General features: G+C 44.5%; 2 protein-coding genes across 7 annotated transcripts in view; one reads left to right on the top strand and one right to left on the bottom strand.

The window, feature by feature from the left end:
- The window catches only part of LOC115135571 (ryanodine receptor 1-like), a 73,835-nt gene extending 60,407 nt beyond the window's left edge, over window positions 1-13,428 (top strand). For all 6 annotated transcript variants that reach the window (XM_065023560.1, XM_065023557.1, XM_065023556.1 and 3 more), the window contains 17 exons: window positions 4,152-4,233; window positions 4,337-5,643; window positions 5,745-5,851; window positions 6,015-6,180; window positions 6,313-6,399; window positions 8,213-8,503; window positions 10,268-10,398; window positions 10,513-10,555; window positions 10,652-10,785; window positions 10,944-11,004; window positions 11,137-11,283; window positions 11,371-11,505; window positions 11,632-11,788; window positions 11,925-11,989; window positions 12,124-12,224; window positions 12,313-12,364; window positions 12,484-13,428. In XM_065023560.1, coding sequence (XP_064879632.1) covers window positions 4,152-4,233; window positions 4,337-5,643; window positions 5,745-5,851; window positions 6,015-6,180; window positions 6,313-6,399; window positions 8,213-8,503; window positions 10,268-10,398; window positions 10,513-10,555; window positions 10,652-10,785; window positions 10,944-11,004; window positions 11,137-11,283; window positions 11,371-11,505; window positions 11,632-11,788; window positions 11,925-11,989; window positions 12,124-12,224; window positions 12,313-12,364; window positions 12,484-12,579 — 3,162 coding nt within the window. In that variant the 3' untranslated portion in view covers window positions 12,580-13,428. The remainder of the gene's footprint in view (window positions 1-4,151; window positions 4,234-4,336; window positions 5,644-5,744; window positions 5,852-6,014; window positions 6,181-6,312; window positions 6,400-8,212; window positions 8,504-10,267; window positions 10,399-10,512; window positions 10,556-10,651; window positions 10,786-10,943; window positions 11,005-11,136; window positions 11,284-11,370; window positions 11,506-11,631; window positions 11,789-11,924; window positions 11,990-12,123; window positions 12,225-12,312; window positions 12,365-12,483) is intronic.
- Window positions 13,149-21,722, bottom strand: LOC115135572 (tyrosine-protein kinase receptor UFO-like). The gene is made up of 18 exons (XM_029670389.2): window positions 21,284-21,722; window positions 20,727-20,934; window positions 20,523-20,623; window positions 20,259-20,441; window positions 20,037-20,117; window positions 19,628-19,939; window positions 17,848-17,987; window positions 17,604-17,748; window positions 17,312-17,441; window positions 17,107-17,201; window positions 16,408-16,503; window positions 16,182-16,259; window positions 15,989-16,081; window positions 15,737-15,858; window positions 15,469-15,578; window positions 14,618-14,777; window positions 14,334-14,470; window positions 13,149-14,219 (listed from the first exon to the last, which is right to left on the bottom strand). Exons 1-18 carry the CDS (start codon window positions 21,360-21,362, stop codon window positions 13,754-13,756), a joined length of 2,736 nt encoding a protein of 911 aa, XP_029526249.1. The 5' UTR covers window positions 21,363-21,722; the 3' UTR covers window positions 13,149-13,753.
- Window positions 21,723-22,440: the final 718 nt, after the last annotated feature.

Genomic DNA, 22,440 nt, shown 5'->3' with positions numbered 1-22,440 from the left:
GTTCTTACTCTGCTTACAAAATCGTATGAGATAATGATTATGTAAACTGTCTTTCACATGGTCTATGCAGGGTAAAGTATGTATTCATTTTATTTATCTATCATTGACGTGATTGAGTGTTTACCAGTTTTTTTTTTTCCTGATTCATCCCTGGTTTCCTTCTTTTTTTCCCCCGGTTTGTTTTATACTCACCTGCCTTTAAAGCTGGAATAAGAACTAGAAAAGTACTCATTGTTTTTGTAATGCAACATCCAAAACAATTAAAACAACTGAAAACAACCTACTGCGGCAATAAAAGGCAGAGGTCCACATTGCTTTATTTGGTTAACGCAAAGTGCTTTACAAAATTACATTACTAACCTACCTGCTGTATATTGGATTCTCATTCCAGACTTTGCTCAACTTCTTTATTAAAGTGGCAATCAGCAGTAGAATCAATAACGAAGCGTTTTCCCTGCCCCGTTTCAGGTTAAAAAAAGCTGAGGGGTGGGGCTGGAGAAATGTAACCACTCTCAAATTCATAGACCGAGCTATGGATGCAAGGATTGACCATACATTATATCAAAATGACAGGTTTCACCATGTTTTTGTTTACATTTACATGATTCATTTAAATAAAATGGATGTAGCAACTGCTGATTTGCCCCTTTAACGGTCTGCATTAGGCATAGTAACATGAAAGGCTTTAAAGCAGGTGAATGTAAAGCTAACTGAGAAAAGAGACAGCCCTTTAACAATCCCTGATGGAGCATACACTGTATTAATCTGCCCCTCTGTGTGACCTCATTTATGACTTGGATGACCTAGATACACAGTAATGGATGGTTGGCTGTATACTATTCACTTCTGACTTGATGCTTTCTGACTAATTCTAACTTTGCCCCGGCATAAAGTCAGAGTTGCATGCTACTCTCTAGTCTTTCTGTGTTCAATTAATATTCTTTTTCACTTTTTAATCGTTTTTCCAACTAATGTTGTTGGCCCCCCAAAAAAACAAGTGAACATACAGGTTCTCTTGAATTGTAAGTTCCGTACATGTCAAATGTAACTTGGTGTGTGTGGTACTTTTTCTATTTTTTTCTCCTGATTTGTTAATTGTTTATGGTGAAATATTTGAAATGTGTGTCTCAATAAAATGCAAGCAAAGGATCATCTTCAGGGTAAGGTGATATCCCTTTAACCTTCAGCTCCTTATGTCTTAACATGGAGACATTTACTCTAATGGCAGTTTCGTACTAGTTCATCATGTATTTCTTGGAGTACATAGAGGTAACCGCCAAAAATAAAGGAAACACCAACATTAAGTGTCTTTTAAAGGGCGTTGGCCGCCAGAACAGCTTCAATGTGCCTTCGCATACATTTCTGGAACTCTATCAGAGCGACGTGACACCATTCATCCCATGATAAATTCCACCATTTGGTGTTGATGGTGGTAGAAAACGCTGTCTCAGGCAACGCTCCTGAATCTCCCATAAGTGTTCAATTGGGTAGAGATCTGGTGATTGAGACACAAACGATTTAAACTCCCTATACTCCTGTGAGACCCCTCTTTCAAAGTCACTGAGATCTCTTCTGCCATGGTAGCCAAATGAATGGGCAACTGGGCATTTTTATACAGGACCCTAAGCATGATGGAATGTTTTATTTGTTTTAACTCAGGAACCACACCTGTGTGGAAGCACCTGCTTTCAATATACTTTGTATCCCTCATTTCATCAAGTGTTTCCTTTATTTTGGCAGTTACCTGTATTTTCAGCGCAGACCCCAGATGACGTACAGGAGTAGTTATTTAACCACTGTGGGTGAATTTATCAAAGAAGATATAGCATGACTCTCAGGAGTAGTAGAGCACATAGTCGGTGAAAAAGGACATTTTAGATTTGGAGACTCATTGTGCTGGTGAACTCATTGAATACTCCTTAATGAAAGGTGTTTGCACTGAAATCCAAACCATATGGGTTCAGGCTATCCCACTACGGTCATACTGCATGAATACTTCTAGATTCCATTAGCATAAGAATTATCTTCATTATCATTATAAGTCTACAGGCCTAAAATGTTCTGTACAGTGTCTTGAAGAAGTATTCGCACCCCTTGACTTTTTCCACATTTTGTTGTGTTAAAGCCTGAATTTAAAGTTGATTACATTTAGATGTTTTGTAACTGGCCTACACACAATGCCCCACAATGTCAAAGTATTTTTTTATGTTTACAAATGAAAAATGAAAAGCTGAAATGTCTTCAGTCAATAAGTATTCAAGCCCTTTGTTATGGCAAGCCTAAATAAGTTGAGGAGTAAAAATGTGCTTAACTTCGGGATCGGTGTCCCTTCCATGGGACGGTTGAGCTAACGTAGGCTAATTCGATTAGCATGAGGTTGAAAGTAACAAGAACATTTCCCAGGACATAGACATATCTGATATTGGCAGAAAGCTTAAATTATTGTTAATCTAACTGCACTGTCCAATTTACAGTAGCTATTACAGTGAAAGAATACTATGCTATTTTGTTTGAGGGGAGTGAACCATTTTGAACATGAAAAGTTATTAATAAACAAATTAGGCACATTTGGGCAGTCTTGATACAACATTTTGAACAGAAATGCAAAGGTTCACTGGATCAGTCTAAATCTTTGCACATACAGTGCTGAAATAATACATTATGGCTGTTCTCTTGCATTTCAAAGATGGTACAAAGAAAATACAAAATAAAGTTTTTTTTCTTTGTGTTATCTTTTACCAGATCTATTGTGTTATATTCTACTACATTCCTTTCACATTTCCATAAACTTCAAAGTGTTTCCTTTCAAATGGTACCAAGAATATACATATCCTTGCTTCAGGGCCTGAGCTACAGGCAGATTTGGGTATGTCATTTTAGATGGAAATTGAAAAAAGGGGCTAATCCTTAAGAGGTTTTAACAAGCCACATAAGTTGCATGGACTTACTCTGTGTGCAATAATAGTGTTTAACATTATTTGTTTAATGACTACCTCATCTCTGTACCCCACGCATACAATTATCTATAAGGTCCCTCAGTCGAGCAGTGAATTTCTAACACAGATTCAACCACAAAGACCAGGGAGGTTTTCCAATGCCCCACAAAGAAGCAGACATTAAATATCCTTTTGAGCATGGTGAAGTTATTATTTACACTTTGGATAGTGTAATATACCCAGTCACCACAAAGATACAGACTTCCTTCCAAACTCAGTTGCCCGAGAGGAAGGAAACTGCTCAGGGATTTCATCATGAGGCCAATGGTGACGTTAAAATAGTTACAGAATTGAATGGCTGTGATAGGAGGTAACAGGATGAATAAACATTGTAGTTATTCCACAATACTAACCTAATTGACAGAGTGAAAAGAAGGTGAGCCTTTACAGAACAAAAATATTCAAAAATCCTGTTTACAACAAGGCACTAAAGTAATTCTGCAAAATTCGCCATATTTTCAAGCATAGTGGTAGCTGCAGCATGTTATGGGTATGCTTGCAATTGTTAAGGACTGGTGAGTTTTTCAGGATAAAAAATAAACAGAATGGAGCTAAGCACAGGCAAAATCCTAGAGGAAAACTTGGTTCAGTCTTCTTTCCACCAGATACTGGGAAATGAATTCACCTTTCAGCAGGACAATAACCAAAACACAAGGCCAAATCTACACTGCAGTTGCTTACCAAGAAGACAGTGAATTTTCCTGAGTAGCCGAGTTACAGTTTGACTTGATTCTGTTTGAATAATTATGGCAAGACCTGAAAATGATTGTCTAGCAATGATCAACAACCAATTTGACAGAGCTTGAATAATTTCTTAAAGAATAATGGCCAAATGTTGCACAATCCAGGTGTGGAAAGCTCCCAGCAAGACTCACAGCTTTAATTGCTGCCAAAGGTGATTCCAACATGTATTGACTTGGGGTTGAATACTTATTTAATCAAGATATATTAGTGTTAAACTTTTTATATATATATATATATTTTGCAATTTAAAGTAAATGTCCTTCCACTTTGACATTACAGAGTATTTTGTGAAGATCGTTGACCAAAAAAGACAATTAAATCAATTTTAATCCCACTATGTAACGCAACAAAAAAAGTCAAGGGGTGTGAATACTTTCTGAAGGCACTGTATGTGTTTGTACTGTCTCATAGGATTCCAGCCAGATTGGCCTGCTGAAGGAGCTACTGGACCTCCAGAAGGACATGGTGGTTATGCTGCTCTCTCTACTTGAGGGTAAAAATGAATTTTTATGACAATCTTTCTGCTGTTTCTGCCCTTTCTCTTTAATTTCTCTCACCTTCTTTATCATTTGCCTCCATTTTATGCCATGTTTCAGGTAATGTGGTGAACGGCACCATTGCCCGTCAGATGGTGGACATGCTGGTGGAGTCGTCCAGCAACGTAGAGATGATCCTCAAATTCTTTGACATGTTTCTCAAACTGAAGGACATTGTGGCGTCGGACGCCTTCCGTGATTACGTGACCGACCCCCGAGGGTTGATCTCTAAGAAGGACTTTCAGAAGGCCATGGACAGCCAGAAACAGTACTCTCCCTCTGAGATCCAATTCCTGTTGTCCTGCTCAGAGGCCGATGAGAATGACATGATCAACTTTGAGGAGTTTGCCGACCGCTTCCAGGAGCCGGCTAAAGACATTGGATTTAACATTGCAGTGTTGCTGACCAACCTGTCTGAACATGTCCCTCATGACCTCAGGCTGAAGAACTTCTTAGAGCAGGCAGAGAGTGTACTCAACTACTTCCGCCCCTTCCTGGGCCGTATAGAGATCATGGGTGCCAGCAGGAAGATAGAGCGTATTTACTTTGAGATCAGCGAGGTCAACCGCACACAGTGGGAGATGCCTCAGGTCAGAGAGTCTAAACGACAGTTCATCTTTGATGTTGTCAATGGGGGCGAGTCGGAGAAGATGGAGATGTTTGTCAACTTCTGCGAGGACACCATCTTTGAGATGAACATCGCCTCACAGATCTCAGAGCAGGAGGAGGAGAAGGAGGAGGAGGATGATGATGAGCCGGCTGAAGGAGGAGCTGAGGCAGGAGGAGGTGGAGGGGGAGATGAAGAGGGCAATGGAGAGGAAGGGGAGCCAGAGTCCAGCTCTGCCTTTGCAGACTTCATCAACAGCTTATTGAACTTCCTGAGTATCTTCACCTTCCGTAACCTGCGCAGGCAGTACCGCAGGGTGAGGAAGATGACCATCAAGCAGATAGTGGTGGGTCTGGCCACCTTCTTCTGGACTATCCTCATTGGCATCCTGCACTTCATCTACAGTGTATGTAAGGGCTTCTTCCTGCTCATTTGGCAAACTCTCTTTGGAGGAGGCCTGGTGGAGGGAGCCAAGAACATCACAGTGACAGAGATCTTGGCCAGTATGCCCGACCCCACCCAGGACGAGGTGCACGGGGACCTGCCAGGGGAGCCTAGGACTGGGGAGGAGCAGGAGGCAGGAGGGGTGACTGACCAAATGGACACAGGCGGTGGAGAGGAGGAGGAGGAAGACAAACAAGACAAGGAAGGTGGGGGGCCTCCACGCATTGATGCTCCAGGAGGACTTGGTGACATGGGAATTGAGGCAACTGTTGAGCCTCCTACTCCTGAGGGTACTCCTTTGACCAGGAGGAAACAGGTGAGGCACCTTTCCTATTTAACGCAGAGACTAAAAAGTGCATTTCCAGTAAAGTATGTCTACATTCACTTGTACTAATGAGCTTTTCTTGTGGTTTGCAGCAACCAGAGGAGGGTGCTGCTGCAGCTGCTGATGGCCAAGCTGCTGAACCTGCTCCTGCTCCTGCTCCTGCCATAGAGGAGCCCCCTCCAGAGCCTGAGAAGGCAGAGTGAGTACCTCAGGCCATCTTCCTTCATGTACAGTAGATAAACTTGTCCTGCCTCCCTGCACTCTCCCATCCCCCTTTATTAACCAATACTGTACATGCGTTCATCTTTTGGTGTTTGTTGGAACGTGCTATAAACCAAACACCCCATTTACTTAATTTTCAGCACTGAAAATGGAGAGAAGGCTGAGAAAGAAGCTGAGACCAAAGAGGAGGAGAAACAGGAGGAACCGAAGGAAAAGAAGGCCAAGGATAAGAAAACTAAGAAACAACACAGGGAGCAAGGGTTCCAACTCTGGACTGAGCTGGACATCCAAAGAAATAAATTCTTGGTTAGACATGGCAATTCAATAATTGCTTTCCTCTAATAGTTTTTGTGACTTGCTGATGTGGCAATTTGGATACTGTCAATTCCTCTGTACCACCTGCGGTTTAATACAACGTTTTGTCTCTTTCTTTCCCAGAACTACCTCTCTCGGAACTTTTACAATCTGCGTTTTCTGGCACTGTTCATTGCATTTGCTCTAAACTTCATTCTACTCTTCTACAAGGTGAACAAATTCTTATAGGTTATATATAAAAAATTGCTGTCACTTGAAATACACAATATATGCAAAAGTATGTGGACACCCCTTGAGAAATTTCCATTCCTGCTATAGCTACCCCGGTCAACTATAAGTGCTGTTATTGTGAAGTGGAAACATGGTACAGTAGGCTACACAAGCCTACCATTTGATTTGAAGCTCACAGCGGGACCACCGAGTGCTGAAGTGCGTAGAGTGTAAAAATCTGCCCTCCTCAGTCGTAACACCCACTAACGAGTTCCAAACTGCCTCTGGAAGCAACGTCAGCACAAGAACTGTTCATCGGGAGCTTCATGAAATGGTTTTCCATAGCCGAGCAGCCGCACACAAGCCTAAGATCACCATGCGCAATGCCAAGCTGGAGTGGTGTAAAGCTGGCCACCATTGGACTCTGGAGCAGTGGAAACGTGTTCCCTGGAGTGATAATCACGCTTCACCATCTGGAAGTCCGACGGACAAATCAGGGTTTGGCGGATGCCAGGAGAACGCTACCTGCCTCAATACATAGTGTCAACTGTGATGTTTTATGGAGGAGGAATAATGGTCTGGGGCTGTTTTTCATGTTTCAGGTCACTTAGCTCCAGTGAAGGGAAATCTTTACGCTACAGCATACAATGACAGTCTAGACTCTAGACGATTCTGTGCTTCCAACTTTGTGGCAGCAGTTTGGGGAAGGCCTTTTCCAGTTTCAGCATGACAATGCCCCCGTGCACAAAGTGAGGTCCGTACATAAATGGTTTGTGGAGATTGGTGTGGAAGAACTTGACTGGCCTGCACACTTGACTGGCCTGCACAGACCCTGACCTCAACCCCATCGAACACCTTTGGGATGAATTGTAACGCCGACTGTGAGCCAGGCCTAATCGCCCAACATCAGTGCCTGACCTCATCCCCATCGAACACCTTTGGGATGAATTGGAACGCCGACTGTGAGCCAGGCCTAATCGCCCAACATCCGTGCCTGACCTCAACCCCATCGAACACCTTTGGGATGAATTGGAACGCCGACTGCGAGCCAGACCTAATCGCCCAACATCAGTGCCTGACCTCAACCCCATCGAACACCTTTGGGATGAATTGGAACGCCGACTGCGAGCCAGACCTAATCGCCCAACATCAGTGCCTGACCTCAACCCCATCGAACACCTTTGGGATGAATTGGAACGCCGACTGCGAGCCAGGCCTAATCGCCCAACATCCGTGCCTGACCTCAACCCCATCGAACACCTTTGGGATGAATTGGAACGCCGACTGCGAGCCAGACCTAATCGCCCAACATACGTGCCTGACCTCAACCCCATCGAACACCTTTGGGATGAATTGGAACGCCGACTGCGAGCCAGGCCTAATCGCCCAACATCCGTGCCTGACCTCACTAATGCTCATTGCTGAATGGAAGCAAGTCCCCGGCCGCAGCAATGTTCCAACATCTAGTGGAGGCTGTTATAGCAGTAAAATGGAGAAAACCCATATTAATGGCCATGATTTTGGAATGAGATGTTTGACGAGCAGGTGTCGACATACTTTTGGTCATGTAGAGTATCTGACCACCATTTGATTTGTTTTATGTGTGATACCCTCTCCAGGTGGGAAGTGACATGTGGTTGTATAGTGTTCTGACCTAAACATTACAGATAACCAGAGTTTTAGATTTTTAAATTCAAAGAACTTCCAGAATTGACTGCCTTCAATTGGAATTGACCTCATCTCTGCATAACACGTCAAGTGTTAAATGTTCAAATGCATCTGTGTTGTGTCTCTGCCTGTGTCCATTGTTCAGGTGTCGGACAGCCCCCCTGGAGAAGGTGATGAGGTGGAGGGCTCTGGCATGTTTGAGGGCTCGGGGGTGGGGGCGCTGTTTGAGGGCAGTGGGCTGTTTGAGGGCTCAGCAGAAGAGATGGAGGGATCTGGTGGGGATGAAGGAGGAGACGAGGAGGAGGAGGAGGAGGAAGGCCCAGTCTACTTCTTCTTGGAGGAGAGCACTGGCTACATGCAGCCCACCCTCACATTCCTGGCCGCCTTGCACACAGTCATCGCCTTCCTCTGCATCATCGGCTATAACTGTCTAAAGGTGAGGTTCATGCAATAGTAGATACTACTGCTACTACTACCATACATACATACATACATACATACATACATACATACATACATATACTACTACTACAGTGGAGGCCGCTGAGTATCAAACATACCATTCCATTCACTCCATTCCAGCAATTATTATGAGCCATCCTCCCCTCATCAGCCTCTACTGTATTACTACTTCTACTACATACTAATCAAACTGTATTTGTCACATGCTCCGAATACAACAGATGTAGTAGACCTTACAGTGAAATGCTTACTTTACGAGCCCCTAACCAACAATGCAGTTTAAAAAATACGGATAAAAATAAGAAATAAAAGTAACAAGTAATTAAAGAGCAACAGTAAAATAACAATAGCGAGACTATATACAGGGGGGCACCAGTTAGTTGAGGTATTATGTACATGTAGGTAAAGTTATTAAAGTGACTATGCATAGATGATAACAAGAGAGTAGCAGTGGTGTAAAAGAGGTGGGGGGGGGGGGGCAATGAAAATAGTCATGGGTAGCCATTTGATTAGATGTTCAGGAGTCTTATGGTTTGGAGGTAGAAGCTGTTTAGAAGCCTCTTGGACCTAGACTTGGCGCTCCGTTACCGCTTGCCGTGTGGTAGCAGAGAGAACAGTCTATGACTAGCGTGGCAGATTGTTGTTGTCTACCCTTACCACCTGGGGCAGCCTGTCAGGAAGTCCAGGATCCAGTTGCAGAGGGAGGTGTTTAGTCCTAGGGTCCTTAGCTTATTGATGAGCTGTGTGGGCACTATGGTGTTGCACTCTGAGCTGTAGTCAATGAACAGCAATTGGCTGTCTCTTTTGTCCAGGTGGGAAAGGGCAGTGTGGGGTGCGATTGAGACTGCGTCATCTGTGGATCTGTTGGGGCGGTATGCGAATTGGAGTGGGTCTAGGGTTTCCGGGATGATGGTGTTGATGTGAGCAATGACCAGCCTTTCAAAGCACTACATGGCTATCGACGTGAGTGCTACGGGGTGGTAGTCATTTAGGCAGGTACCTTTGCGTTCTTGGGCACAGGGACTATGGTGGTCTGCTTGAAACATGTAGGCATTACAGACTTGGTCAGGGAGAGGTTGAAAATATTAGTGTAGACACTTGCCAGTTGGTCCGCGAGTGCTCTGAGTACACACCCTGATAATCCGTCTGGCCCCGCGGCCTTGTGAATGTTGACCTGTTCACAGGAAAGTGTGATCACACATTCGTCCAGAACAGCTGGTGCTCTCCCGCATGCTTCAGTGTTGCTTGCCTCGAAAGGGCATAGCGGGAATTCTTATAAGCGTCTGAATTAGTGTCCCGCTCCTTGAAAGTGGCAGCTCTGGCCTTTAGCTCGGTGCGGATGTTGCCTGTAATCCATGGCTTCTGGTTGGGATATGTACGTACGGTCACTGTGGGGACGACGTCGTCGATGCACTTATTGATGAAGCTGGTGACTGAGGTGGTATACTCCTCAATGCCATTGGATGAATCACAGAACATATTCTAATCCTGTAGTGTAGCATCCCCGTCATCTGACCGCTTCCGTATTGCTCGAGTCACACTACTACTACCACCAACTACTACTACGACATACTACTACATACTAGTACTACACACTACTAATACATACTACTACAACTACAATAACAACAGACATCAAGTGTATCTTTGCCCCATAACAGTTTTCATCAAGAACACAAGTGATCTGTATCAGGACATAAACATCTGAATGACAACAGACAATGTGCGTTCCTCTCAGATCCCTCTGGTGATCTTTAAGAGGGAGAAGGAGCTGGCCAGGAAGCTGGAGTTTGATGGCCTTTACATCACAGAGCAGCCTGAGGATGATGACATCAAAGGCCAATGGGACAGACTGGTCCTCAACACACCGTAAGCAAGCTCCTAGAAGTCCACCTCTACCAATGATATTATATCATCACCTTTCAGAAAGTGTGAGGAATTACAGCTTAAATGATGCACATCTTTCCACATTTCTATTCACAGTTCTTTCCCAAACAACTACTGGGACAAGTTTGTCAAGCGAAAGGTAAGACACTTTTTGGTCTTGGAGGCTCTGAAGGGATGAAGTTGGTTAAGTTGGTCTCTGGATGGAATGGCCCATGTTGTATGTCTGTGTGGCCAGGTCCTGGATAAGTATGGAGACATTTACGGCAGAGAGAGGATCGCAGAGCTCTTAGGCATGGATCTAGCCTCGCTGGACGTCAGTCAACAAACCGATAAGAAGCCGGAGGAACCAGACAATTCCACGTTGGCCTGGTATTAACCAATGCTGTTATTGCACACCTCTCCAATCCTGATAGGGGAGCTTTTCATGGGGTTTTTGAGCCACTTAAATGAACGGTATATTGTTAACCCTACTAGCCACATAAATAATAGAACATTTTGTCATTGAAATCCAATCCTATACTTTTCAGGTGTACATCTATTGACTTTAAGTACCAGATCTGGAAATGTGGAGTTGTGTTCACAGACGGGGTAAGAGGGATCAAAGATGAATAGTATTTTCTGTATTTGTGCCGTAGATGTATTGGTTATAACAATTGTTAATTTTCATACTGTAGGTTGAAGACAAGCTTTATATGACTATTTCAATCTCTTCCCCCCCAGACTTTTCTCTATCTGTGTTGGTACACGATCATGTCCTTGCTTGGACATTATAACAACTTCTTCTATGCCTGTCACTTGCTGGACATCGCCATCGGTGTGAAGGATCTCCGTACTATCCTGTCCTCTGTCACCCACAATGGGAAACAGGTAGGAAGCTGAACAGTAACACCCTTCCAGCCTCCGTTTGTCAGTGAATGTGCTGCTGATACGACTCATTCCCTGTCTCCCTCCTAGCTCATGATGACATTGGGCTTGTTGGCAGTGGTGGTGTATCTCTACACTGTAGTGGCCTTTATCTTCTTCCGCAAGTTTTACAACAAGAGTGAAGATGAGGATGAGCCGGATATGAAATGTGACGACATGATGACTGTGAGCCGGTGCTATGTTTCCTGCCAGCTCTATGCTGTACCATATACTCTATAGTCGTACAGTGTGTTTGAGTTGACTTACTACTTCTCTATATTCAATGTGCTCTCTTCCCTCCACTTGTGTCAGTGCTACCTCTTCCACATGTATGTGGGAGTGCGTGCTGGCGGTGGCATAGGGGACGAGATCGAGGACCCGGCGGGAGACGTGTACGAGCTCTACCGGGTGGTCTTTGACATCACCTTCTTCTTCTTTGTCATTGTCATCCTGTTGGCCATCATTCAGGGTAAGGCACCGTCCCTCTTATGCATTCCAAAACACTACTCCACCACTGTACAGTACCTCAAGCTAATGGCAATCTCGGATAGCTAGTCATAATGTCATTCGACTGTAAGGGATGTGAGTTTGTGTGTTTCCTACAGGTCTGATCATTGACGCCTTCGGAGAGCTCCGAGACCAACAAGAGCAGGTTAAGGAAGACATGGAGGTACAGATCTTTTTTTTATTTAAAATGTTATTGTATCTTTGGCGTTCATCAGTTTTAGGTGAGTTTAAGTCAGTCACATAGTTGGGCACATACCACCATCTTGCCTACTGTTTCTGTTTATTTGATTCTTGTAGACCAAGTGCTTCATCTGTGGAATTGGAAGCGACTACTTTGATACGACGCCGCACGGCTTCGAGACCCACACCCTGGAGGAACACAACTTGGCCAACTACATGTACGTGTTCTCCCTGTAATCAGTCAACAGTGTGTGTCCATGACCATCTGCCATCACGCTGACCTGCCGGTCTGTCTGTCCTCTGCAGGTTCTTCTTAATGTACCTCATCAACAAAGATGAGACGGAGCACACTGGCCAGGTGAGTCTATCAGTCAGTCTTTGTGTTCGTGGCACCAAATGCCTCCCATTTTGTAGCCATTAATTTCAATTGGCTGTCTCTTCTTTTCTCCCTCTGTCCTGGTTCCTCCTCTGTTCCAGGAGTCATATGTGTGGAAGATGTACCAGGAGCGAGCGTGGGACTTCTTCCCTGCTGGGGACTGTTTCAGGAAGCAATATGAGGATCAGCTTGCATAACCATACTACTACAATTAGTAGGTTTAATAACATAGTAAACCATACTGAAATAGCTGCACAATACTGTATGGAAGAGAGTTGGACCCAAACACATGAAAACTAAATAACTGCATTTAGAAGTGTTTGTAGCAATGTCAAGTTGAAACATTCAGTGACCGTAATTCTTGAAATGTCATTGTGCGCGTGAATGTGGGAAAATACTCCCATTTGCCAACACCCACAAATATTCTCAATAATTAAGTGCATTATGCATGTCAATTTTGTAAAACTTCAGTGCCTAAATTATTGGAACAAACTTTATTAGTCGTATACTACAGCAGCATCTTGATACTGTACCAAAACTGTCATGTTTGGTATAGTACTTTGATATCTCCTCCTACTCATAAAGCAAGAGATACCGGTGCCAGATATACTGTAAACACAACTGGAGTATAGTTGATGGTACTTTATCCTTCAAAGCTATTTTACCAGCCCACTGGAAAAGCACTATAACCACTACATACAGCACAGTATTGACTTTAAATGCTCTTCAACGGCTGCGTTTCAACTGACAAGGTTTTTCCCTGAAATATTCTTTGTATCCGTTTTAATTATTACTATTTCTCTCAACAGAACTGACGATGGTTACTGTGTCGTTGACGTAGGAACTAGGGTTTGTGTATTTATTTGTTTTTAATTTATTGACTGTATTTTAAGCCTGGCTAGTCTGAATGCCATGAATGCATTATTGTATCCAGTACATTGTTTAGTTTGAGGGAACTCGCTACTTTGTTTTCTTAAAACCAAAAAAAAATACTGGTTTATTAATGGGTTTGTTCATTGGTTTATTAAATAAAAGGCTTTGATGCACTTACAGTTTGATGTAGTTTCCTTTCAGTAAAGGGTTATACCAATTTATTACACAGTCCGTGCCAACGGATTAGTTGATTTGGTTTCTTAATATTCATATTGGGAAGATAAATATTTATCTAGCATGTGATTTGGTGGCTCCACATTAGTGACAATTGACTACAGTGTATACAGTATGTACACAACTGTTGAACCGTCCGTAACACAACCAATCCTTGATTTGTTTTGACCTTGTTCATTTGACCACCGTATTGTGGTGAACTTGTCTACTTTCTTCAGTATTTCTTCACAACTACTGGAAGTCCCTCTGTGAGCCTTTTAAACCTCACTTCCTGAAGACCCTCCGGTCCCATCCTTCTCCTTCCCTGTTGTCCTGCCCGTCCAGCAATAGAGAGGAGGTGGGGGAGGAGGAGCAGGAGGCCTGGAGCTGCAGGGTGGGGCTTGACGAGGAGGCCATCCAGCTCAGGCTGTCAATAGAGTCATTGAGATAGGGCTGGGCCTCGCGCTGAGGGCAGAGTACATAGCGATCAGCATGATGATGATGCACCTGGACGGTTTCCAGAGGGCCCATGTTCTTCTGGTAGGACGGGTGAGGCAGTCCAAAAGGCTCCCAGCCCCCCACGGCCCCCGACAGAGAGCCTGAGGGCTCCTCCATGTTGACGTAGAGCAGGTCATCAGCCTCCTCCTGCTCAGGCATCTCCTCCAGGGCTTTCTCCAGGTCACAGCGCAGGGAGGGGAACCCCGGGCGGTCCTTAGGACTCAGTAGCCAGCAGGAGAACATCAGGGAGTAGCTACAGTATAGAGGAGATACAAAATTACCCAAAATCCAGATACTCCAGGAAAGGTACTTGGTTGGTTGCCTCTACTATACACCACTAAATACAGATCCAGAAACAGGCACTCACATGGTGTCCAGGCAGCTAGGGGGCTGCTTGAGGCGGTTGCCCTGTCTAAGGTAGTCGTAGATCTCACTGTTTTCCACTCCAGGGTAGGGCGTCTGTCCCCGAGTGGCTATCTCCCACATAGTCACTCCAAACGACCACTTCGAGAGAGGGAAATAAGCACCGTCACAAAAATAATGTACTTGTATTTACTCTTTGTTATGAATTCTTCTGCAGGATGTTAAAACCCAAATAGAGTAGGAGACATGGGTCACATAATGTAGCTGGACAAAGTTTGGATAGCTCACCACATCACTCTTGGTGGTGTACACTCGGTCAGCCAGGCTCTCGATGGCGATCCATTTTACTGGCATCTTTGAAATGCGTCCTTGTCTATAGTAGTCTCCATTATAGATCTTCTTAGATAGGCCAAAATCAGCCACACACACAGTCATATTCTCGTTCAGCCTGCAGGACAGATATATACTGAGTGTACAAAACATTAAGGACACCTGCTCTTTCCGTGAAAGACTGACCAGGTGAAAGCGATGATCCCTTATTCTTGTTAAATCTACTTCAATCAGTGTAGATGATTTAAGCCTTGAGGCAATTGAGACAATGGATTGTGTATGTGTGCCATTGAGGGTGAATGGGCAAAATGAAAGATTGAAGTGCCTTTGAACGGGGTATGGTAGTAGGTGCCAGTTGCACCGGCTTGTGTCAAGAACTGCAACGCTGCTGGGTTTTTCACACTCAACAGCTTCCCGTGTGTATCAAGAATGGTCCACCACCCAAAGGACATCCAGCCATCTTCACACAATTGTGGGAAGCATTAGACTCAACATGAGCCAGCATCCCTGTGGAACGCTTTCGACACCTTGTAGAGTCCATGCCCCGAAGAATTTAGGCTGTTCTGAGGGCAAAAGAGGGTGGGTAGAACTCAATACTAAGAAGGTGTTCTTAATGTTTTGTGCACTCCGTGTGTGTGCAGATGAGCACAGACAACGTAATAGCAGCGTAAAACAGTACTGTTACTTGCATCACTCAACATGCTCAACTTGCGTCACAGTCGTTCTCTCAGACCATCACAGAAAAACATTGAGGAGTATGTGTGAGAAACCGGAGGACACGGACAGAACAGAGAGGCGAGAATCCCCACATGCAGTTTCGCGCTGCCAGGTCTCTATGGATGAACCTCTTGTCGCTCAGGTACTCCATTCCCCGTGCGACGTCTGTCATGAACTTCACCAACATCTGAGACGGCAGGGACTGATGAATGGAGACAGAGACGATAAGATACAGACAGGGGGTGCTATACAGCAGCACAAATGGAACACGCATTGAAAAGAGAAAAGAGCACAACGCTACAATTTTTATTTGTGTAACAAAAAACCTTTCCCATCTGCGTGGGAGGGAAGGGAACTGACCAGAGGACTGTCCCCGAGTCGAGAGTAGAGCAGGAAACTGTGCAGGTCCCCGTGTTTCATACAAGGCAGGATGACGACAGGGGATGGGTAGCCTCCCCTCTCTACCGTCTGCAGACACACTCCTACAGGGAGGATTGGGGAAACAACCGAATGAATCAGGCCTACTTGGTAACGGACACTTGGGAGACAAAAACGACCGCGTGTTAATAGTCGCTCGATAAGTGACAAAACAAAATCAGCCCAGTCTCTCACCGAGGAGTCTCATGACGTTGGGGTGGTCAAACTCCTTCATACAAGCAGCCTCCCTGAGGAAGTCCTCCATCTCGGTGCGAGTGCAGATGGAAACTACGAGAGGGAGAAGGAGAGGGTGGCTGAGGTCAAACTGACACATACTGCACCATGGGAGACGCACAATGGGGACATCCGACACTGTCCGATCACTCACTCTTCATGGTCTTCACAGCCACTTTGAGGACAGTCTCTTCATGCACCAGAAGCCCTTCCATGACGGAGCCAAACTCCCCTGCAGATCAAGACATGGACGCGCTGTTAGTCCGGGGGGTTGGTGTAGCTGGGGATCTAAGCCTCTTAAGGCCCTAGGATGTAGTAGTTCATGACTGACTAGGTGACAGTACATATAGCGTATGACGAAGGCTTCAGCCGGAGCTCACCCTCGCCGAGGGTCTTGCCCAGGGTCAGCTTGTGTCGGTCCACCATCACATCCTGCAACTTGTGCTTCAGCTCGTCACTGATCACCAGGCTGTTCACTGCGGACAGGGTTAATACTCTCTCTTACACAGAAACAGGGATTCTTAAAGCATGAAGTATTGGAAAAATAACTTGAGCGTTATTCCTCTCCCACTGCCCTTAAACAAATGAGAGATTCCGTTTTGAAGAACAATGCAGAATATGAGTCCATTATTGTGAAACTGTTCTAGGCTTACAGTCTATGTTTTCTCTTCCTGTTTTGTCTTTTCACAACGATGTGTGTCGAAACAAAATGCTCTGGCAACAAAACACATCCCAAAACTATGATTTAGAACATTTCCCATTTGTCCTGAAATAAATATAATTCAATATTTGGAAGCCTTTGTCCCCTAAGAATAATAGCAGCGTGACTGCAAAGATTTTAACTCCATTCTCAAACTAATTTCTCTGTGTTCTCCAGCGGATTGTGTTGTTAACAGCCAGATCCTGACACCACTCTGCCCCCCCCCACCACCACATCTGGCACAGAACAACATTGAGCAAACGGATGAAATCTGAGCTTCAACATCTGTTCCTGAACTCCCACACTTCATGACACACCGCTTGGTTCCAAGGCGTTTACCGGTGACTGTTCCTCTTACGTCACTGGCATGACAACTCACGTGTGGCTTCATTCGACTGGTGATTGTAGGTGCGTCGGGCGCTGTATCTTACTACGAAGTCCCCGCCGCCGTTTCTCATAGGGTCAAATGTTTTCCTGTCGCGCAACACACAAGCACACAGGTGTTTTTAATTGATCATCGAACCGGAATGACGACAACAAAAGAATGGAACAAAGGGGATACAGGGAGACCCAGAGGTACATACCCAAAGCATGTCTCTCTTTGACGCAATATGATTGCATACACCACGATGAACCCTATCAAGGCCAGACTGACAGCAATCCCCATGATCACATACCACCAATGCCAGGAAAATGCCTGATGTGGGGAGAGATCTAAAAAGGCAGGAAAGAGAGTTATTTCAACTATTACACAGACACTGGAATATGCTACCTGATGGATCAACCTAGAACATTTGGAATCTCCTGCCGTTTTCCTCCTCTCCTTTGCCCCATCCCAACCATCCTACTGTCTCCCTCTGTTCTGTCCAGACTCACCAGGCTGTTTCTGTTTGAGGGTTTGGACAGGGCTCCAGGGGCCACACCCTGCCACAGTACAGGCACTCACACTCAGGGACACACTGTCCAGGAGGCTGGAGAGCGGGATAGCTAGCTCAGAGGACTGAACTGACTCCAGAACAGCCTGAAGCAGGAAAACAAAACAGCAGCAAAGATACCCATTACACTCAGAGAGAGAAAGTCTACAACATGTGTTTACTTTGACAACTGTAACATGGGTTACCTTGGACTTGTTAGGGGTTCTGTACTCCACTCTGTACCCTAGTATCTGGCCATTCAGTCTGCCTGGTGGCTTGGTCCAGCTGACAATAACCTCTGTTCCATTAAACAGTCCACTCACATTGTCTGGTGCTGCCTCTGGTACTGTCAGATACATGCCAAAAAATGAATAATGTTTACAACATATGACCTGTAACAAACACTCCCAGACTCATGCTGTTAGAAACCAGTGTGCAAAGTTCCGTGCGTAAAATTTGATCTTATTAAGAGAACAATGTAAATAAAGGCATTTTTGTCACGTTGTGAGTCTTAGCGTGGGCTGCGGCTGGGGCCTGTACTGGACCCTGCCTGGTGATGTCATCGGTGAGTGTTCCACTGCTGATCGTTTCCATATGTGGCTCCACCCCGGCCAACAAAAACACAAGCACCTTCCCCTCTCCCTCCATCTACCCGGCTCTTTCTCTCTCTCGCTCACTCCCTCAGCCCGCGCCCCTCTCACTCCCCTCTACCTCTGACCCAGGAGCAGTGGAGAGAGAGATGTAGATGGGAGGGATAAGATATTTTTACTTTGTGGGGAGGTCGGGAATATAGCTCGCTCGCACACACACACACACACACACACACCTTACAGGTCTGTGCCACGTCATGCGCGCATGTTATTTTCAGATAAATAGGACCGACAAAAGCAAAGACTCTAAATGGTTTGGTTACGCTTAAGCACTAAGGAGTCATGAGTTATCTACCGCATGCAACAACAACAACAACAACAACAAGTGTTTGAAATTAATGAGTTTGACAGTGACGGTCAGCATCGTTTAGCTAATGGAATCAAACAAATCCGAACATGCATTCTCCCAGCACAAGAAGGGTGTTGTGAAGGGTGTTTTCTTTTAAGCCTGACATCTGGTAACCGATTTGATAGAATGGAAAATTCTTTAGCGGTCAGTTGATGGTGTGTTGATGTGCACTACACCACTGTGAAATTGGCTGTTTCCCCCTTTCCCCTTCTCTCTCCGAAAGTCTCTCTTTCTATTTCCCTTCTACACACAAACATGTCTACATTACAGACTGCGGAAAGCATGAGTTGGCATGGAAAAACCGCTTCTCCACCAGCCATAATTCAAACACACTGCTGCATTATATGGACACAGCAGGATTGAGCCACCTCTGCCAAACCATGAATAGAGAATGCTTCATCTGTTTCCCTCCTGCCCTCAGTACCTCCTCCTTCGCTCAAGCAACTTTCTCAATATAGAAGTTTATATTTTAAAACACTGAGGATGGAGAGAAGGGTGTTCTTACTGGCAACTGTGACTGTATGTTGCCAGCTCAGAGGAATAGCACTGAAAATCTTGATTTAATGTCAGGTTCCATCCATCTGGCCCTTTTCAGATGAATATTTAGAATGAAGCGCTAGACCCCTCTGCTTTTCAAAACCATAAACCTGTGTCTCTTCTGTCCGTTTGATCAAAAACACTTGAGAATCCTTAACCAATTCCCAAACTTTTTTTCTTCTTTCCAGAACAATCTTTGACCCATAACCAGCCTAGCTTCACAGTCACTCAACTCTCGTTGTTCCCCCTGTAGGTCACTGACCTCTGCTACATAGGTATCGCACTTTAACATTAACTCATTGTACTGTAAGTCACTCAGGACGAAATCATCTGCTAGAATACCTAAGAGTTGTAGATGTGAATACATAACAAAATACATGATCAGTAATAGAATTGCTATAAACACACGCTGATGGGGTGGCGGGTCGAGGACTGCGGCAAACAGCTTACCTCCTTCAGATGTGCGCAGTGTTACCCATGGTGTCCAGGGGGAAGCACCTTGACTGCTACGGCAAGCCACCCTCACGTCATAGGAGGAGTAGGGCTCCAGGTCTGGGATCAGGTGTCGGGCAGGTGGTACATTTACATTCTGGTTGTGGACCAGGTGATTAAGCAATGCAGTGCGGTCAGGACCAGATGGAGCTGCCTGTATAGAGCACACAGAGACAGGATACACCCCTCCAAAGCCAGGCTCCCAGGAGATCAGCAGGGAAGAGATGGTAACCTCTACAGCCTGGACTTCATGTGCCTGGGAGGGAACCACTACACCCAAGACAAGAGAGGTAGTCATGAATGAGGCCAAACAAATCAACATAATCATAAGTCGTTTACGTTGAACGACTTCCCTGTTGGTACGGACCTGTCACTGTTCCCGAGGCTGAGGTAGCCACACCTTTACTGTTGTGGGCTTCACAGGAGAAGCTGCTTGTATGGTTGAGGCCTAACAACAGGGATGCAAGGAGGTGGTCAGTCAGACGGACAGAAAAGCAAATAGACAGTTACAGAATGCAGGTTTCAATTTTAAGCCTGTATAAATGTGCTGTTTGTAAGCAAAATGCAAAAGTAAGAGAAAAGTCTTTACCTGTGATGTTGCGAGTGGAGGGCGAGTGGGATACAGGGTCCTGGAGCGTGTTGAGTGGTCCTCCATTCTGCAGCCAGATGATCCTGACAGGTTCTGGAGGCCCATGGGCCATACACTGCAGGCTGAGGCTAACATTAGCCACTACTGTCACGTCATGAGGCTCCACTGAGAAATGAGGGATTCCTGGAAAAGACGATGAACTCTGAGTAAGATACTGTCGAAAATAAAAAGACAGATTATTGAAGAGACAGAGAGAAACTCTACCTTCTAGCTGAATGACCCCTTCCTGAGACATCAAGTCCTTCCGCCCCACTGTTGCCATGCAACGGTATCTTCCAATGTCTGACAGTTTCACATGATCAATTCTGATGATAGACAAGACATATTACTGTCACTGAAAAAAAGACAAGTCAGACCAAGAATGTGTGACATAGACAGAGAGAGAGAGAGTCATAATAGAAGAATGACCTGAGTTCACTGAGGGTCAGCCAACTTCCTTCAGTGACAGGCACTTGGACTTGATTGGTGTCAGCGTAATCCAGGGATTGACCGTCCCTAAACCACACCACATCCGGAGGTTCCTCTCCACCTCCATCTCCCTGGAGAGTACAGAGCACCTGCACCGGCTTACCCAGGGATGAGGTTACATTGGCTGGGCTCTTCACAAACTGAAACACTTGATTCAAAGGACACCCATTAATCTGAATGTTAAACTGACATTCAGTAAATATGGTCCCTAAATTAGAATACCAAGTTCACTCGGGGAAGCATGAGTTAAGTTTACCATTAAATATAGTGTCAAATTGTCTTGTCAATCAACTGTAATATTAGACTAACCCTATATGCCTGCCTAAAACGTTCATAAGTAATATAAACCGCGATGAAAGAAAAGAACATACGTTTTTAAAATAATACAATTGATGTTTTTTTAATGATAATAAAACATACGTTATGGTCATTTCTGAGAGGTCATTTATATTGCTAAAATGACAACATAATCTCTGGTATCATCAATGCTGACTCACCTGGCACAGGGACCACTGTACCTATTATACCCATCAACAAAAGAACAAATAACGGCAAACACCCTCTGCTGCCCTTCATCCTCGTTCAGGTTTGCTCTTGAAGAACAAGATTGGTCTCTACTACGACTAAAATTATGCCTCAGACAGACATCTTTCCATCCTTCCAGGCAAGAAATTAAATTCTTCCTCGCACAGTATCCACGTTAGACTATTTCCTTTAGGTTTCAGACGCTTTCCAAAAAGTTATCCTTGAGAGTAGACTATGCCATTCATAGCAATTATTGAACACGTTTTTCTTCTTCCAGGAGTCGAATTCACAATATAACCTACTACTGCTGGATATGATGTAGCCTATCCCCGAGACTGAATTTAGTTTAATAGGCAAATAGTCCGCGAGTATTAGGCATGTCTCTCACGATTGAATTACTCATAGGGAAAACTTTAGCTCTTGACTAGCTCAACTGGCCGCAAGATGGCGCTATTATTCCATTGCGAAATAATAGCGTCTTCCTGCGGCCGGTTGGGCTAGCTCTTGACATTTTCCCCCTCCATTACTCCCTCTTCTTCATTCACATTTCTGACTTTCATGCACACTCAACCGTTGAAGAAATAGTACATTGAGAATAGTACATACTTTTAGAGAATTTGTTCCGCCCCTAGCATACATTACATACTATGAAGAAATAGTTTTTCTATTCATCTGATGTTGGAAAGTATGCTGCGTTCGTAACCAAATGGGATGTGGGAATTTACCAGTTGTGAAGTCGTAAATACCAGTTGGATGCATTCAAATGGTCTGAAGTCTTTTAGAAACGCTGATTTGTTAATGGCAAACAAGCATTATGTCAATAAAATAAATATAATTTGAGATGCAAATGCCCCTCCTGGGTAAATCCATTTCAATTCAATCACTTTTTGACAGCACCCCTTTTGATTTGAATGAAATCTCCCATACATATTTTGCCCATTTGTAGAAGTGCTCAGAAAGTGACTTTTTGGACCTGAATGACAAAACATTCAATAAATAAAGGTGCTCAAAGCTCACCTATTTCGCGTACCCCACCATACCATGAGACATCCATGTCTTCATCACTGGAAAAGATAAACAGTTGATATTGATATAATTTAAAAGCTTAAAAACAGGGTTGTCAAACTAT

The sequence above is a fragment of the Oncorhynchus nerka genome, linkage group LG10 (assembly GCF_034236695.1).
Source record: "Oncorhynchus nerka isolate Pitt River linkage group LG10, Oner_Uvic_2.0, whole genome shotgun sequence".
Lineage (NCBI taxonomy): Eukaryota > Metazoa > Chordata > Actinopteri > Salmoniformes > Salmonidae > Oncorhynchus > Oncorhynchus nerka.
Note: the sequence above shows the minus strand (reverse complement) of the source record. Positions and strands in the feature narration are given on the sequence as shown.

Coding starts and splice junctions, on each gene's coding strand:
- LOC115135572 (XM_029670389.2), bottom strand. CDS start 21,362: ATGAAGGGCAGCAGAGGGTGTTTGCCGTTATTTGTTCTTTTGTTGATG. Junction 16,260..16,407: donor GGGCAAGACCCTCGGCGAGG/GTGAGCTCCGGC, acceptor CTTGATCTGCAG/GGGAGTTTGGCTCCGTCATG. Junction 15,579..15,736: donor GACTCGGGGACAGTCCTCTG/GTCAGTTCCCTT, acceptor TCCATTCATCAG/TCCCTGCCGTCTCAGATGTT.